At 44.2% G+C, this 15477-nt stretch overlaps 1 protein-coding gene across 1 annotated transcript in view; it reads right to left on the bottom strand.

The window, feature by feature from the left end:
• The window catches only part of LOC306735532 (synaptosomal-associated protein 25-A-like), a 32755-nt gene that overhangs the window by 11234 nt on the left and 6044 nt on the right, over positions 1 to 15477 (bottom strand). Inside the window, exons 2-3 of the mRNA XM_079217012.1 lie at positions 7504 to 7606; positions 5924 to 5965 (exon numbers count right to left, since the gene is read on the bottom strand). Of these exons, the coding sequence (XP_079073138.1) occupies positions 5924 to 5965; positions 7504 to 7575 (114 nt within the window). The 5' untranslated portion in view covers positions 7576 to 7606. The remainder of the gene's footprint in view (positions 1 to 5923; positions 5966 to 7503; positions 7607 to 15477) is intronic.

The raw sequence follows: 15477 nt of genomic DNA, 5'->3' as shown, positions 1-15477 counted from the left end.
GCAGTACAGAATCCTCCTCTGTGCCCTAAAGTGACCCACATTAGCAGCCCTGCACGGTGTTCTGGGTAAAGCAGGTAGTGCCTGGGGCCCCTTTGGCCCTTCCTGTCAACTTAGTGTCTCCAGCTCTGTGTTCGAAGCGCTCCTCATACAGGGACAGACTTCCAGGAATAAAAGAAAGTGGCAAACCAAGAAGATTTACAGATTTACAGAAGATAACAAAAAGCCCCGAGAGAAAATCTCAAAAAAGCCACGAATATATATTCATGTGTGAATCCTTGCACAGTTTTTTTTCCCCCCCGTCATAAACTCGTCCACCAAATGGCACGTGCTATATTTGTCATGTTCATTGGGCTGCTACCAGAGATTTCTTGACAGCGCTCCAGTAATGTAACATTCTGATTTGGGCACCTTCTCAAACACACGGGCGTGCACGAGCAAAACATGCACGCTTTGTGCAAGACCGGCACAGTTATTCCTCCGTGCACGCGCGTCGTCGCATAATACCACACTTCAGTGAGCGCACAATCACCGCTTTAACCACCGCGCGTCTGACAGAACAACAGCTTCGTGCTCCCCGTGAGCCCGAGGCTTCCTCTGGCAGATATTAAAAACCAAAGGCCGTTCGGTTCACGCCTCAGCTATTTTGGATCAAAGTGCGCTCTGACCTTCTTGGAGCAGTGATAGATGGAGACCAGCGCCGGAGGCCAGTCAGACGAGCCACTGATATTGGTACCGATCGAACCCACTGCGGCAGGGGTCTGCCAGCAGCCGGGGGTCCGGATCGGTGTGAGGGCTCATGGGTTCGCCCGAAACCAGGAGAGGAGCGGTGTGTTTACATGAGCTTTGTGGACTAATACATGATCATTCAAAAGAAACAGAAACCTCCGCAGAGCTAGTGTTTGCAGATACACACGTGCCTAAACCCCGTTGAAGAACTGCTTGTTTACCCCGCCGGGAATCATGGGAAACCACAAGACACGCGAGGTCGCAGCCGCGGCTCCTGAACTGCAGGACAGGATGTCGGGACGCGCCAACTGGCGTAGTCTGATGGGATGACATCACATATTTCTGTATGGCTCATCACACACACACACACACACACACACACACACACACACACACACACGAGATAGGTCGTTGAGTCTCCGGTTAGGACCGATGATATTTTTTGCCGTTTTTCCCAAAATAGTTTCCTGCCCAGGAAATAAACCTGGCAGGTGTTTTCAAGAGATTAATAGAGATGAATATTTTAAACCCATCTCTCTTTCTTTGTTCTTCATTTTCCCTGCTTCGCAGTGAGCCTCACGGTCTACGTCGTCTTGAAGGTGTCGTGATTTAAAGGCGTTTCTAAAAACAATCCTTAAAGTAAACAGAATCAGTGTCCATTTTCTCCACATAAAAGACATTCAGAGAAGTTAAAGGCAAAATAAAATAACTATACAATTGTAATCATTGAGGGAAAACGTAGAACAAGGAGCGATATAAAGAACGAGGGCAAGTGGTCCGTTGACGTTAAGAGTCCTGGTATTGATCCTTTCATTGAAATGTGTACTTTGCTGTCTACCGGAATCTATTCTAATTCAGTCACCGTGGAGACGACCGCTGCTGCCCTGCTATTGGTCAGACAACCTCCTGAGGCGATATCTGATAAACACTAATCGACTGAAGCTTTACATGATGGAAATAAATGAATCATGTGATGGGTTGATTGATTCAGCAGTTTTGCTTCCAAAATGTACTGTCTATAAAAATCTTTTATAAAGCCTTTGAGAGTCTCGGTGCTCATACTTTAAACACAGGCAAACATTTATGTAGATCACACCTTTTAGATTCAGTCGTTTGCATTTTAACGTAATGGTAGTTAGTTTAATTTGCTTATTATCTTATCTATCTATCTTAATAAAAATACATTTTGATATATGACAATGTCCTTTCTTTCCGATAGTCGGATGAGAATATCGACACCACTCTTATCCATCCAGTAGATATATAGCTACAGCTGATTAGCTTAGCTTAGCATCAAGACTGGAAACGGTGGGAAACATCGAGCCCGGCTACAATCCACCTAGCACCAAGAAAGTGCATCTATTGACACATTTGTTTAATCCATGAATAACCAGACTTTAATTTGTATGTGGATCACAGAAAGAAAGATAAAACATGTTGACTACCGAGCTATAGCAGGCACATTTTTATTTACCTTTGGACAGAGCCACCAGGCTAGTTCTTTCCCCTATTTCCGGCCTTTACGCTATGCTAAGCTAAGCTAAGCTAACCAGCTGCTGCCGTATATTTACTGTACAGACATGAAAGCGGTATCGATCTCCTCGTCTGATTCTCAGCAAAAAAACAAATGAGCCTAAAATGTCAAAATATTGCTCTTAATTCTCAAGTGATCTTTCCCCCCCAGAATCATGTTTAAACCATTTTAGTCACAACATTTCACACACACGAAACAATCTGAAAAACACTGCAAGTGGGATTCCATTTGAATACAAACCCACAATACTATATTTATATCATATATACTTTTTCTAGATAGAAAAATAAGGTTTTTAAGACTCAGAGGGGGAATTAAATGACTTTTGTCTTCATCATCGAGGCGACAGTGCAGTGATATAACAGCCTGCATGAATGTAATATCATATCCAGCTCGTGTAATGCATTCTCTGTCTTCAGGCCTGGCGCTGCCGTCAAATCTCCCGTTTCCCTGCTCCACAGAGGCATTGCATTTGGACTTGATGTCCTTCACAGGCTCCTCTCTCTAACTCTCTGTTTATCTTTCTCATCAGTCTCCTCATCTCATTCCTCGTCCCTCTGTCTCGTTTTCTCTTTTTCATTTCCATCTCGCCTCGGCCGCTTTCTTCACGGATCATTCAGACCCAGCGAGTAGAATCTCGTTTCTGTCCCCTGCCCGCTGGGAAGATAACCGTTTTCATAAGAACTTCAATATCTCTGGATCTTTCTTGATAAAGAAAATGTGTGATACATTTAAGATACTGTACATTTGATTCATGCTGCTGCTCCATATATTTTGCATGTATGACTTGTGTTGCTGTCTTCAATGTTAATAATTAATCCGTAACCTTTCACTGAAAATGGTGGGTTGTAATACGAGACATGTCATGCCTGATCAGCTCGAGAGGCAACAAAGCTAGTGTAAGAATAAATATGATGAAATGTGATGAATTCCAAATAATACCTATATATTCTAAACTAATTATTTTAATGGTTAATTGGGAAACAGACAGTCTGGCTCTGTCCAAAGGGAACATAATCTGGCTCCTACCAGCACCTCTAAATTGTCATCAGATTAAACAAGATAAACATGTTAATTAGCAAACTTCAGAGCTGCTGGAAGGTGGATTGCTGGACAGAGCCTAGCTGTATCTCCCCGTTTCCAGTCTTTGGGCTAAGCTAAGCTAGCTATCTGCTGGGGTAAGCTAAGCTAGCTATCTGCTGGCTCCATCTGCAAAATAAAGGTCACGTGGCGAACTGGTCTTGAATGAATTACAGGTCACATTTGCACGAGACAAGGACACATGACATCACTCTCTGTGAGGGTTTCTACGGTCTGACCTCTAACTGACATTTGTATACCGTTTATGTTTGAGGATATTACCGTGATAACAAAAAAAACAGAAAAGAATGTCCTCAAAGTCACAGTGAAGTCGGATCGTCTTTAGCTTCTGTACTGTATTCTCCAGTGAAATTGAATATTAGACCGGTATATAGTTACAAGAGGGATTTAAATAAAATCCTTTGCATTTGCTTGGACCCCCAAAACATTGAGTGGGCTCAGAATATAGCTTGAAAATACTATTTTTTTTTAAAACCAGTATATATGTTGTAAAAGCGACTAAACCTCAAACTAAAACAAAGAATGTACTATTTGTTACGCCGTGGTTGTTTATTTGCATTCCATACAAACTGTTTTCCCTAAGTTGCTCTCTACTGTAAGGTCATGCATTTCAAATGAGAACCCATTACGATATAGGTTCTGCATGGATTTTACAATTACATTTCAGGTATTAGGCCGATGAGTTCAACCGGAGCGTCTTACCGAGCAAAAAGTAGAATGAGCTCGAGTTTCTGGATCATGGAGATTATAAGAAACAAAGAGTGAAGAGAGGAAGAGAGCTGCAGTGTAGGTGTGATCCTGTGAGGAGGATCATGCGAGAGAAAAGTTAGAGAAGAGGAAAGAAGCCTAAAAGAAGGGAAGGTTGGATTTATTCTCCAAAATCACCCATATTTTACGTTGTCTTTGTTGAGTTTTTGTGACTAAAACATAATTATTTTTAGGAATGAATGTCGATTTATCCTTTTGTGTGTGTATATATATAAAAAGCCCAGATACAGTTTTATAACCTCTACTGTATTGTATAAAGAGGCATGTTGAGCCTCATCCATAATCCATGCTGCCTTATTGCCACATTGCAGTCTATATTGAGCCTCGTCTCTCTGGGGGGATGCTAAGCGAGAGGGATAAAGAGCATGCTGTCAGCGAGAAGCCAAAACATGACACAGTCGCTGTTTGTCTCCGCTCCTTCTCCACTAAAAAAAACACTGCACTTCTTCAAATCAGAGCCGAACAGTCGAAAGGAACAAATGGCATTCCCTTGGCATTATCTCCGAAAGGGCAAATACTCAGCTACCGCCGGTGAAAAGGCTCCTCTGCCGAGCGGGGCCGCCGTTTGGGTCGGCCCCAGGTCTCCCTTTGTCTCGTTAGGACAGGGTGGCTGGTCCAGGGGTTATAGAGCATCCCGTGTCCCTGAAGCCAGCAGCAGGAACTAGAGAACCCACACGAGCTCGTAGAAAACAGCAAAATATGCTTGGAAATGCGTATCCAAAAATACGGATGCAAACTATATGTCTTCCTATACGTAGACAAACACGTCGGCCTATAGGAGAGCGACACACGCAGTGAGGTCCTCCTCATTGAAACGGAGCGTACAAACTCGTCTAAAGTGACCATTTCCCCCATACAGACCCAGTCCAGACACCTGGCTGGTCACCCCACCATTAAAGGGATAGTTTGGGTGTTTTGAAGTTGTTTGAGATCCCTATACAGTCGGTGTTTTAGCTACAGATGGCGGTCGGTGTTGCACCCTTGAAACGAACTGTCCACAAACACGCCCTTCTTCAGTTTTGCAACTTTTATTTAACAAATCCCAGTTTAAAAACAAGCATACGTTTGTGTGTCCATTGTTAGTAATGGACACAGTTGTATTAAATCAGTAAGACATATGAAATAACATATTTCAGCGCTTCTCTCGTTCAATTCAATGTTGTTCAGTAGGAGCGTTGCCTCACCACTGTTTGCAATAGATGAAATTAATATCAATTAATATCATCTGGGATTTGGTCTCCGTAGTATCAATCTTAAATATAGACTTGTCCAGGTCTATATGGCTGGGTTACAGAACAGGGATTTCTGAGCTTATTTTAGTGTTGGTTAAAAAAGAAAAGTGCTCATCAAATTCATAATGAAAGGTTTTCTAAAGCTCCAACAGTGCTGCCCCGACATTATATATCAATGTATTAGTGCAGCATTTGTTTTAATATATCAGAATCTGTCAAAAGGTTTGTCAGCAGTGGCAATTCCATATACATTTTATCTAGTTTGACATGGTTTCCCCTGCTGAGTCAAGTTTTTATTTAACCTTTCAAATCAATGAGGATGAGGCTGCTGACTCACTTGCCGAGTGACACAAGAACTGATCCGTGAGCTGACCCACCTAGTGGATCCCTGCTTCCTTATTGACTTCCCCTACAACCTACCTCCAGCATAACGATCGAGTAAAGCTGAGGGGCCAAGTTAAACTCTCTGTATAACCTACGCAGCTCCATCTGTATGATCTAGCATGAGGCAGGACACCGAGAGAAACCGTTGTGTATGCAGTCACACAAGTGGCCAACTCACCTCCTCAACCAGAGACAGCATACGCCGAGTGCTCTCCAGAGACTGCAGGGACAGAAAGAGAGAGGGCAAATGATTAGCGAATACAGGACATGCAGCACGTCACCAACATGAATCAGAAAGACGTCTCAAGGAATATTTAAAGGTGTAAAACACACATTTGAGAGGTGAGAAAGAAAAGACTGTGTATTGATAAGTGTCAACAGATGGGTGACTGCTCCTCATCACTTAATTAGGTTTGATTATTCCTGTCCCCTTCTCTCCTCTGATCCCAGGATTCATTTTTGATTTCTAACTTTTGTTTGCCAACTCCGCGCCCTCTGCAGGTCCCCCTTTCGAGTCTCATCCGTTTCTTAAACCAAACACCATTTAATTTCATTCCTAATCCTCATTTGGCTCCTTCCCCTGCGTTATCTCCATCCATCCCCGACTTCCTTATTTCTCCCTTCCCCTGCCGTCACATCCACGGAGCCTCTTGGCCTTGCATTATCTCCTCATGAATGTTTAATAAGGCCATTGGAGCTGCTCCATTATTCTGCAGCACAGAATTATCTGCTCTTCCCGAGCTCCTCTCGACTCATTAAAAAGGGCAAAGTTCTTCCATTCTTAAAAAAATCTTGATGAAAGAAACTTTGAGAACAAATTGCTAAAACAAGGGAGGGTCAAATGACAGTAGCTGTGTCTGTCAGTCTGCAGACATTTGTGTCGTTAAGAGGATGAGAACAGTTTGTAATTGTCATGTCGTTTTGACTGTTTCTGTTTGTACTCCACCTACACAGAGTTACATTCTTCTTCTTTTTGTGACAAAAACTTGCTCATGGAATGGACATTAAAATTGCATATGTTTTTGCTTTGATGGTCCGATGTGCAAATGTTCACGAGGACTAACTACCCGGGTTATGACCCGCTTTCTGGATTTCCCAAATGAAAGCTGGGTTTGCAAATCCCAATTCACACTGTGTGCATTTTGTCGTGCATGCTTTCTATGGAAAGTATATCGCGCACAAAGTTTAGTTTAGTTTATTTACTGGATCTCCATTAGCTGACGCCTTAGCGGCCACTAATCTTCCTGGGGTCCACAGAAAGGACAAAATACATACAAAAACGTGCAAAACATAACGTGAAACAAACAGTTAAAAATAATACAAACAGAATAAAAATAGTACAGACAGATACCTAGTGCAGTTGAGGGCTAGTATGTATATTATGCAGTCCAACCATAATTTATACAAGACAAATCAGATGACTAAAAATCAAAGGAAAACGTGAGTCAAAGTAGCTGCATGTTCGTTTGACTGAAAGCTGGAAAAAGAGTTGAAAAGAAATGAAAACACAGACGACAATGTGTCACATATGATGAGAAGTGCAACGCAGAACAATAATACAATCACGGGCAATTTAGAGAGTGTATATGACAATCAATATCTGCGGAAGTTCAACCTAAAACTAGCAACCACTTTAGCAGGTAACACAGGAACACATGCCAGATGAAATGTGATGTATCATCTTTGTTGTCAGCATTAGAGCAGATGTGTGTGCGTCACACAGAAGTACACGAGTGTGTGTTGTGTGTTCCACTTTACCTCATCGGCTATCTGGTCTGCGCGTGTCTGCAGATCTGACAGCTCATTGCGCATGTCTGCTTCGTCGGCCATGATGACTGTTGAACTTTGACCTCAAACAAGACTGGAAGAGAGAAAGAGGGGGAGAGAGGGAGAGAGGAGGGGTTAGTACAACAACAGCACTAGAAAATAAAGCAGTATGACAAGCGTTGCCCGGAGTGTGAAAAAGATTAGCTACCGGGCGTTCAGCCCTGCCGTGAAAACAATGCTGTGCTGGTGGGCGTTTGCTGCCTCTGGGGACCGGTGGCACATGAAACACAATCCAGGGAGTCCGGCTTGAGCAGCAGATCTGTGAATTTTGAGGAAGGCTGAGCTCTGATCCTTCATTATATACCCTGTGATGAGCTGTGAGACGACGGAACTGCTGAGGTCGAGACAAGTTCAGATTTCAAACAAAAGAATGAAAGCTCATAATCATCTCGTCCGTCCTCATCTGTTGCCGGATCCACCTCGAAGGTCGGACAGGCCGTTCCGCACCAGCGAGGTCGAAGGTTCAATCACTCCATTTAGCGGCTATCGTCAAAGTGTCCTTCAGCAAAACCGTGAAGAGCTTTTCACACCAGACCTGGACTCTGTTAACACTCGACTGCAGCTACTTTGTGGGAGGCAGGTAGGCTTCTCTGTGTTCCTGGACAAAGTCAGAGCTGTCCAATACCATCAACTGTCAACAAATACACATCAACACAGGAAACAGAGCAGTGTTTGTTTTTTTTAGATACAAAAAAGGCACAAAGTGCTGCTGACTGAGCCAAAGCAAAGGGGTGCAATTATTACCTCGTAAGCACAGGTGATGCATAATTTACTGTTTAAAACACTGAGTAAATAGGCTCCGCTTTTGTGTACAGCCCGCAGTCACGCAACCGACCACGCGCACCCAAAAAAAAACACACCGTCCTTCGGAGGAAGATTGCCGCCACCTTGCTGACCCAGAGTTTCCTTCCTCTTGGACCATCGGCGAGGGGAGATGAACGAGGGATGAGCTCCATCATTGTTGAGGGACGAAGGGTCAGGACAGAGACGAGGGTCTATTTTTGTTCCTCCGACGCGCTGCCAGTATTTCATGTAGCCACACGCAGCAGAGCTGGAGGAACGGTCCATGAAAAATGGATGTCGCTGACAGAGCGACATGCTGCTGCTGGTCAGGACCAAGGAGACAGAGGGAACTCTATGTTCCCTTCACTCCTTCTCTACCTCCCTCCGCCGCAGCTTCTCTGAACAATTACGCCCTTAATGAGGCTAATAATCCGATCCAATCACCTCATTTGTGCATCTAATGTGTTCTTTTTTCCATCGCACAAATCATAATTGCAGAAATGTTAGGCCTAATGTGGCTTTAAATGAATTTAACCACCCGGCGGCTTTTTAGCTGAATGTAATCTAATCTACTGAGACACAGTGCAGCAACGGGAACGAAGGACGGCCGACTTTTGGACTCAAACAGGTGCTTTATCCACGGCAAAATAACATTTCTAAATCTGGGTTTTTGTGGAGAAAAATATGTTGTGCTTCAAAAACAAATTCCCTTCAAGTAAAGTTATGGTATTGCTCCGGTAGAGTTCATATTGATCTTTCTACCTTCCTATGAATCTTACTTGTAAAATAGCAAAAAAAACAGCTAGGATTTCTGTGGATATACCACCTTAAGAGTTAGCCTTCTGCTGGAGCACGAGGGCCGCATCAATCAGGCGCTGACACAAGGTCAGCCAGAGCCACAGCTGGATGTTTGATAAAAGTATCTCCTTGTTCTGTCTGTCTGTCTCTGCCTCCGTCCCGGCGGACTCGTCAGGACGGTTAATAATTGAACATGTGCCGGGAAGAGTGATGGAGGGGAAAAAAGAAAACACCAGCCTTTTCAAAGTGCTTCTCTTCTTCTTCCGTGCCGTCTCTTGCTCTTGCTCTCTCTCTCCATGTGTGTGTGTGTGTCTGCTATGCCACTTTAAAATATTTAGGTTGACGTTTTACATTTTAGCCATTCGGCTGACGCTGTAATCCAGAGCTCCTTACAGCAGAATAAGCTCCAGTTCATAGATCAGATACATTACAGGGGAATCACGGCGAGGAGACGAGGCCTTTCCATGTCCACCATGTTTTAAAGCGGCACAAGAAACCGTCGCTCTGTTCATTTTACCAGCCAAACAGTACTTTTTATTAATTGAAAGAGATTCAAGAAAAGATTAGTAAAACTTAAATAATGTCAGTCTGAACACAGATTCCTTTTTTTCCAGGTTATTATCGTATGCAACGTTCTGCCGCGTGATCGATCCGTCGCTGATCGCTTATCTCGTTGCACTGGAGTGGCTTCCTGTCAACACACACACAGCACAGCTTCTCATTTCCTCGGATATTGACACCTCTCCATCTGTAGCATCAAAGCTGAGGGGCCAATTAACTGTGTATCTGCACCCCACCACTTATGCCTGATTGGATATGGATAATCACTGGCCACACGTGAGCGTACAGACATCTGATCTCACCCATCGATTTGTGGGCATGTAATCGCTGCATCCCTTGGTTTCCCTCGTACACTCCCTCCGACTCCGTCATACTTCCTGTAAGGCTAGCAGCTAACGGGGCTAACAATGGCGGACAGAGCTAAAGGTGTTTTCCTGAGACTCTAATTAGTTTTACTCTCAACAAATCAGATCCAACAAGTATGCAAATGTGTTGAGACATAGCACAGATTACCAAATTGGGTACCAAATGTCATATCCAGAAACCTGATCCTCCAGGAGCCACGGACATCTGCATTACATTTTCTTGTCAACCCAGGCAACGAGACGTTTCACTAAAAATCAAATTGAGTCACGATCGCCAACATCAGTACGAGTCATCCTCCGGGGACCATGAATGTCTGTTTATTATTCCACTTGTCAAATGGCCCTACTGTCCTGTGAACACATACGCCAACAGTAAATATTTGCACACAACATACAACCAATTAGAAGTGAGCTAAAGTGGCAAAAACAATGGTGTGCTCATGTTGGCTCGGCTAGCTAAGAGACAAAACACTGCAGTTGGGCTGTGTGGTACTGGATGAACCGGTATACCGGTTTCAAATTTGCATACGGTATGAATTTTTCATATACCATCATACCGGTGGTGCATAGCCGGAACAACTGCTATCGCTCTACGACAGGCAGCAAAATGGGTTAAACACCACGAGACAACAGTTTGTGACACAAACAATTCGTAACTATTTCTAAAATTACACCGCCGAACTGCATGCTGGGTACAGCTCGCCCACTATCGCAACAAGAAGAAACAGACATCAAGACAACAAGAAGAGACAGACCCTTCCGGTCCGTCTCTTCCTGTTTTGTTTTTTTCACCTACATTCCCCTGGGTCCTAAGTCCCTCCATGTTTAGCATTTTTAGCTTAAAAAATACCGTGAAACCGCCAGAATCCTACAAAATACTGTGATATGAATTTGTACTTGTAACGTTACATCGTCCTCCCGCTGTCCATTCATCCCACTCTGAAAGTCACCTCCTCTTTAACATGCTCAACCTGCTCTGTTGACCGACAGTAACACACACACACACACACACACACACACACACACACACTCGACGCTGACGTAACGTGACGTCCGGTCGTACCCATCCCCCACCTGCGGCCTGCGGCCACGATGGCTGTCGCTCTCCTTGACTGACGGCTGGTGTAAGGCCCCGAACTGCCGGGCTCAGCCTGCGGAGAGATTAAAGTCAGCGGGGGAAAAGAGGATTTACTCTCCACTGTTTTCCCTCCTCTCTCTCTCTCTCGCTACTTTATCTATCTCTTCCCTCGTGCTTTCTTTGTTTCACCTGATGCTCTCCTCACCCTCTGTCCTTGGACGTATACCAGGTATGTCCGGAATGAGAGGCCAAATATCACGTAAGAGTTTAGGTAACAATCTGAAACGACTCGTACTTGACAGCTGGTGTCAGGTGGGTCTTTCTGTGGGCAAAATCCTCAAGCTCACAGGAAGCGACAAGGTTTTATTAAAAGGAAGTGAGCGGCATGAGACTCTCACCACCTGCAGAAACTAATTCATTCATTCGGTTAGCCGGGTTAACGACAAAAACGTTATAACAATCGTCACGGGACGTCGAGAGGCTACGGAGCAAAAACACCAGACAGACGATGACACGCCTCCCCTCTAGGAATAAAATAACAGATACAAGCGCGATGGGAGAACATTGGCTTAAATGGAGACATTAAAAGGGCACCAATGAATTATTGATCAACATATTAATAGCATTAATCCTAAAAGCTATGAAAGGGAGACGAGCACAGCAGGCCCGTGCATCTGAGGCAAATTGTTGTTGTTGTGTTTTATGAGGACCGAATCCCCATCTGCCTCATTGCACAGTGAAAAAAAAAGTGCGTCTGACAACATCGACGTCCTTTTGTCGGTCAAAAAAAGTCGTGGGTTCGTTTCCATCTCGCTTGCCTCCCACTTTGTCCGCCTCCTGCGCCATCGCACCGTCTTCCCTTCCTGCAAAGCCATTTCACGCTATGTTACGGGGAGCGTTGGAACGAGGTGAGTTAGTGTGTCACGCCTTCGAGAGTAGTAGCAAGGACGGAGCGGCGTACTTTTTTTTTTGGCACAGAGCTCCAGAAGCCTGGATTAGCACCGTCATACGCTGACATGATTACCGAGCAGAGCCCGACCGCGGAGGAATACAGCGACAAGCTATTTCGGGCAACAAAGAAGAATCCCGTCAAAGCGTGTCAAAATGGAAAAGATTGCACTCTGAAAACACTCAACACAAAGCTGAAGACTTTGTACAGGGAAGATGTCAGTGATGAAGGAGCTCTGTTGGGAAGATGGTGTTTTTACTTTGAAGATAGTTCAACCTTTGGTTGGAGTAAAACTTGCAATTTGATACACCAGCAGCATTTCACGGGACCTTAAAAAGCTTAAGGGATAAATGGCCTTTTCATTTTTATATTTGATAGGAGAGGCCGAAGGTTTCCTCTTGTAAAAAGTCACTAGTCGTCACTAATCGTCTCCTCTACCGTTTTGGGGGAGCTCATTTTCAAAGCTGATATCTTGTCGGGGAAAATGAGTTGTATTTAAACCTGATTGAGCAATCTCTGGCACTTAGTCAAAGCGCGTAACGAAGGATCAATTCAGTAGAGCTGCAGGATGAAAAGAAAAGAAAAGATGAAGTCACACTTGTTAATCGACAGCCCGTTGTGATGAGCTGCCTCGGCTCTGAACCGATCCATCAACGATGGCCGCGAGGCCGAGCGCTCTCTGGCTGCACGGGAACTCGCAGTCGTGGGGAAAACAGGTCAGCTTGTCGGTTGTATTTTTCTCACGGGTTTAGAGAAGCCACTAACCTAAATCTGGGGAGATTTTTTTCTGAATAGCTGGTGCACTTGTCTCTCTCTCTCTCTCTCTCTCTCTCTCATGCATTTGCTTTTTTTTTGTTGTTGCAGGATTAGTTGGAGAAGCTGCGTGCAAATGAGACGGTGGGCACAGCGTGACTGGAAATTAGCAGAGTTATTTCTGCACAACTCCTTTGCTTTGTATAATTGCGAGCAAAGCTGGTTGTGTGTGTGTGTGTGTGTGTGAGTATACAGCAATTGTATGGCACAAGAGTGAAACCCCGCCCCCGCCCCCAGGGAGAGGCAGTGGGAGCAATTTAACTCCTCGGAGAAACATGCATGAAGGAGCAGTGGAGATTTCACACAGTTACATGTCTTTGCGCTTACTCTTGCACATCTCTTACCTCAGCAGTGTTGCACAACAACCAAAAAAAGGTAATAATGATTTAAATATTACTGATCTTGAACAAATACAGGGCATAATTATCCTCAAGGAGCATTTCACATCTGTCTCTCTTCTGTCCGTTTAAACGCAAAGTGAAGGAGACTGCAGACTCACTGTGCGTGTGTGTGTGTGTGTGTGTGTGTGTGTGTGTGTGTGTGTGTGTGTGTGTGTGTGTTCTGTGCCGGTTAACACTCGGGTGTGTGGGCGTCGGAGGGTCCAACATCTCACCGCATCAAAGCAGAACCATGTTTCATCATTCACTGAGGCAGATCAACATTATTAATGCAACAGCGGTGTGTATACAGTACATACATGCAGAGTGTGTGTGTGTGTGTGTGTGTTTGTGTGTTTTCGTACACGCCTGCACATGCACATGTGTACACACGTGTGTACGGCACATGTTCCCTTGTTTTTTTCATTTTTTTTAATTTTCTCTCCCTTCCGGCTCTCCGTTATTGTTGCAGTGTGCACCAGCCAGATCCCATTATATAATTTCACTGGGTCTTCCAATGTAATGCATCTAATAATACATCTGTGAGCGACCACCTGGGGTCCCCACATGGTTCAACAGAGGTAATGCACTTTGGAGAAGAAGGAAAAAAGGAATAGTTCCAAACATCCATGTAAATGATAGGCAGAGCAACACAGACTCCGGAGGGTCAAGTACCTGCTGACGCATATTTATTCTCAGACAACCTTCACGTTTTATAAATACAACCAAACAATAGTGAAAGTTCAGGATTTTTTTTTGCAGAGTATCATTTCCTGTGGCTCCTGTTTCTTTGTTACTTGAACTGCTCCACCGGTTCACTTTATTCTGACGGCACGGTGATTGCATTTGCTGTCGACCCTGTCCCCTTTATGGCGTTTTCCCAATTTACATTGTTGGTGACAAATATAATTGCTACCTGGATTTTGTTCAGAGGCAAAGTCGAATGAATGAGGCGCTTCATTTGTGTACCGAGCTGCAGTTGCAGGGGCGAAGTTAGAGTGATGGTGGGCGAATAAAGCTCAGAGCTTTGACTCCCAAGCTGTGAGTCCAGGGTTTTTAACCTTCATTTCCAGGAGACGGGGTTCAGGTTTTGATTGACATCTCTGCTCGTGATACCAGAGGCACCGTCTCAGAGTATTCTTTCTCTTTTTGAGTTTGGCATCGCTTCCAGCCACACAACACACCTGACTCCAAGACAAATGGCCGTGTTATATGGTGCCTTTATTACTGAAAAAAAACATTTATTGCCAATAAAATCTATTCATTCAGTCATATATTTTACCTCCATCACAAGCAGACAAAATATCTAGGTTCTAGTGCAGGTTTTCACAGTCCCACACACACACTGTGTACCTCCATGTAGGCCTATAAGCAGTAAACACATGCCAAGACGTGACCGGGCCAGAGAGCATGATGGGAGCCTGAAGGCTGAGCTATTCAGACAGAACACCCACCCCTTCGTGCCTGACTGCGAATGTACAATACATGTAACAGCCACACACGTGCTAAAAGATGTTTTACCAGTCTAAATCTATTATTAGAATGAAAAGCAAACCGTGATCCCGGATGCGGAAAGAATCATTCTGGATGCATAAAAAAACACTCAATTTGCCCACGTTCTCTATCACATTTAACTTCAAAAAACCAGAGGGTGAAATTATAACGGCAACATAATGGTCAGAAATATTTGTAGTCTAGATGCAATCAGTGTATTTCAAACAACTTAAAATAGTCTAATCTGCAGATAACTGAACAGAAAGACTCTCATCTCAAAACTAGTGTTGTTGCAAGAGCAGTTGTCTATGTATGTTATAGCACAAGACGGATTTCACATTACATCACCATCCTATGAAACATTTTTCATAAAAAGATCTGAGACAAAATGTACTTCAGGCCAAAGCTATGAGTCATTTCATAATTCCACAGTTCATTAAACCAGGTTTCTCATCCACCTTCAGCTCCAACATGGTCAGAGAGCAGCTTCACAATGGGGCCTCCTGATTTCCATCCAGGCCGAATGCGAATGGAAGAGGCACAAAAGCTCACACGGCGCTGGTCTTCATGCGCACAGCGACTGCTGTCGTGCCAATATGGCGTCGGCGAATTAAAAACCTTCCCTACGGAGAGACAGGAAGGACGCGCGGGGGGAAATGTCCTGCCGAAAATCACCGAGGGAGTCAG

The sequence above is a fragment of the Taurulus bubalis genome (genome assembly GCF_910589615.1).
Source record: "Taurulus bubalis genome assembly, chromosome: 4".
NCBI classification, from domain to species: Eukaryota; Metazoa; Chordata; class Actinopteri; order Perciformes; family Cottidae; genus Taurulus; species Taurulus bubalis.
Note: the sequence above shows the minus strand (reverse complement) of the source record. Positions and strands in the feature narration are given on the sequence as shown.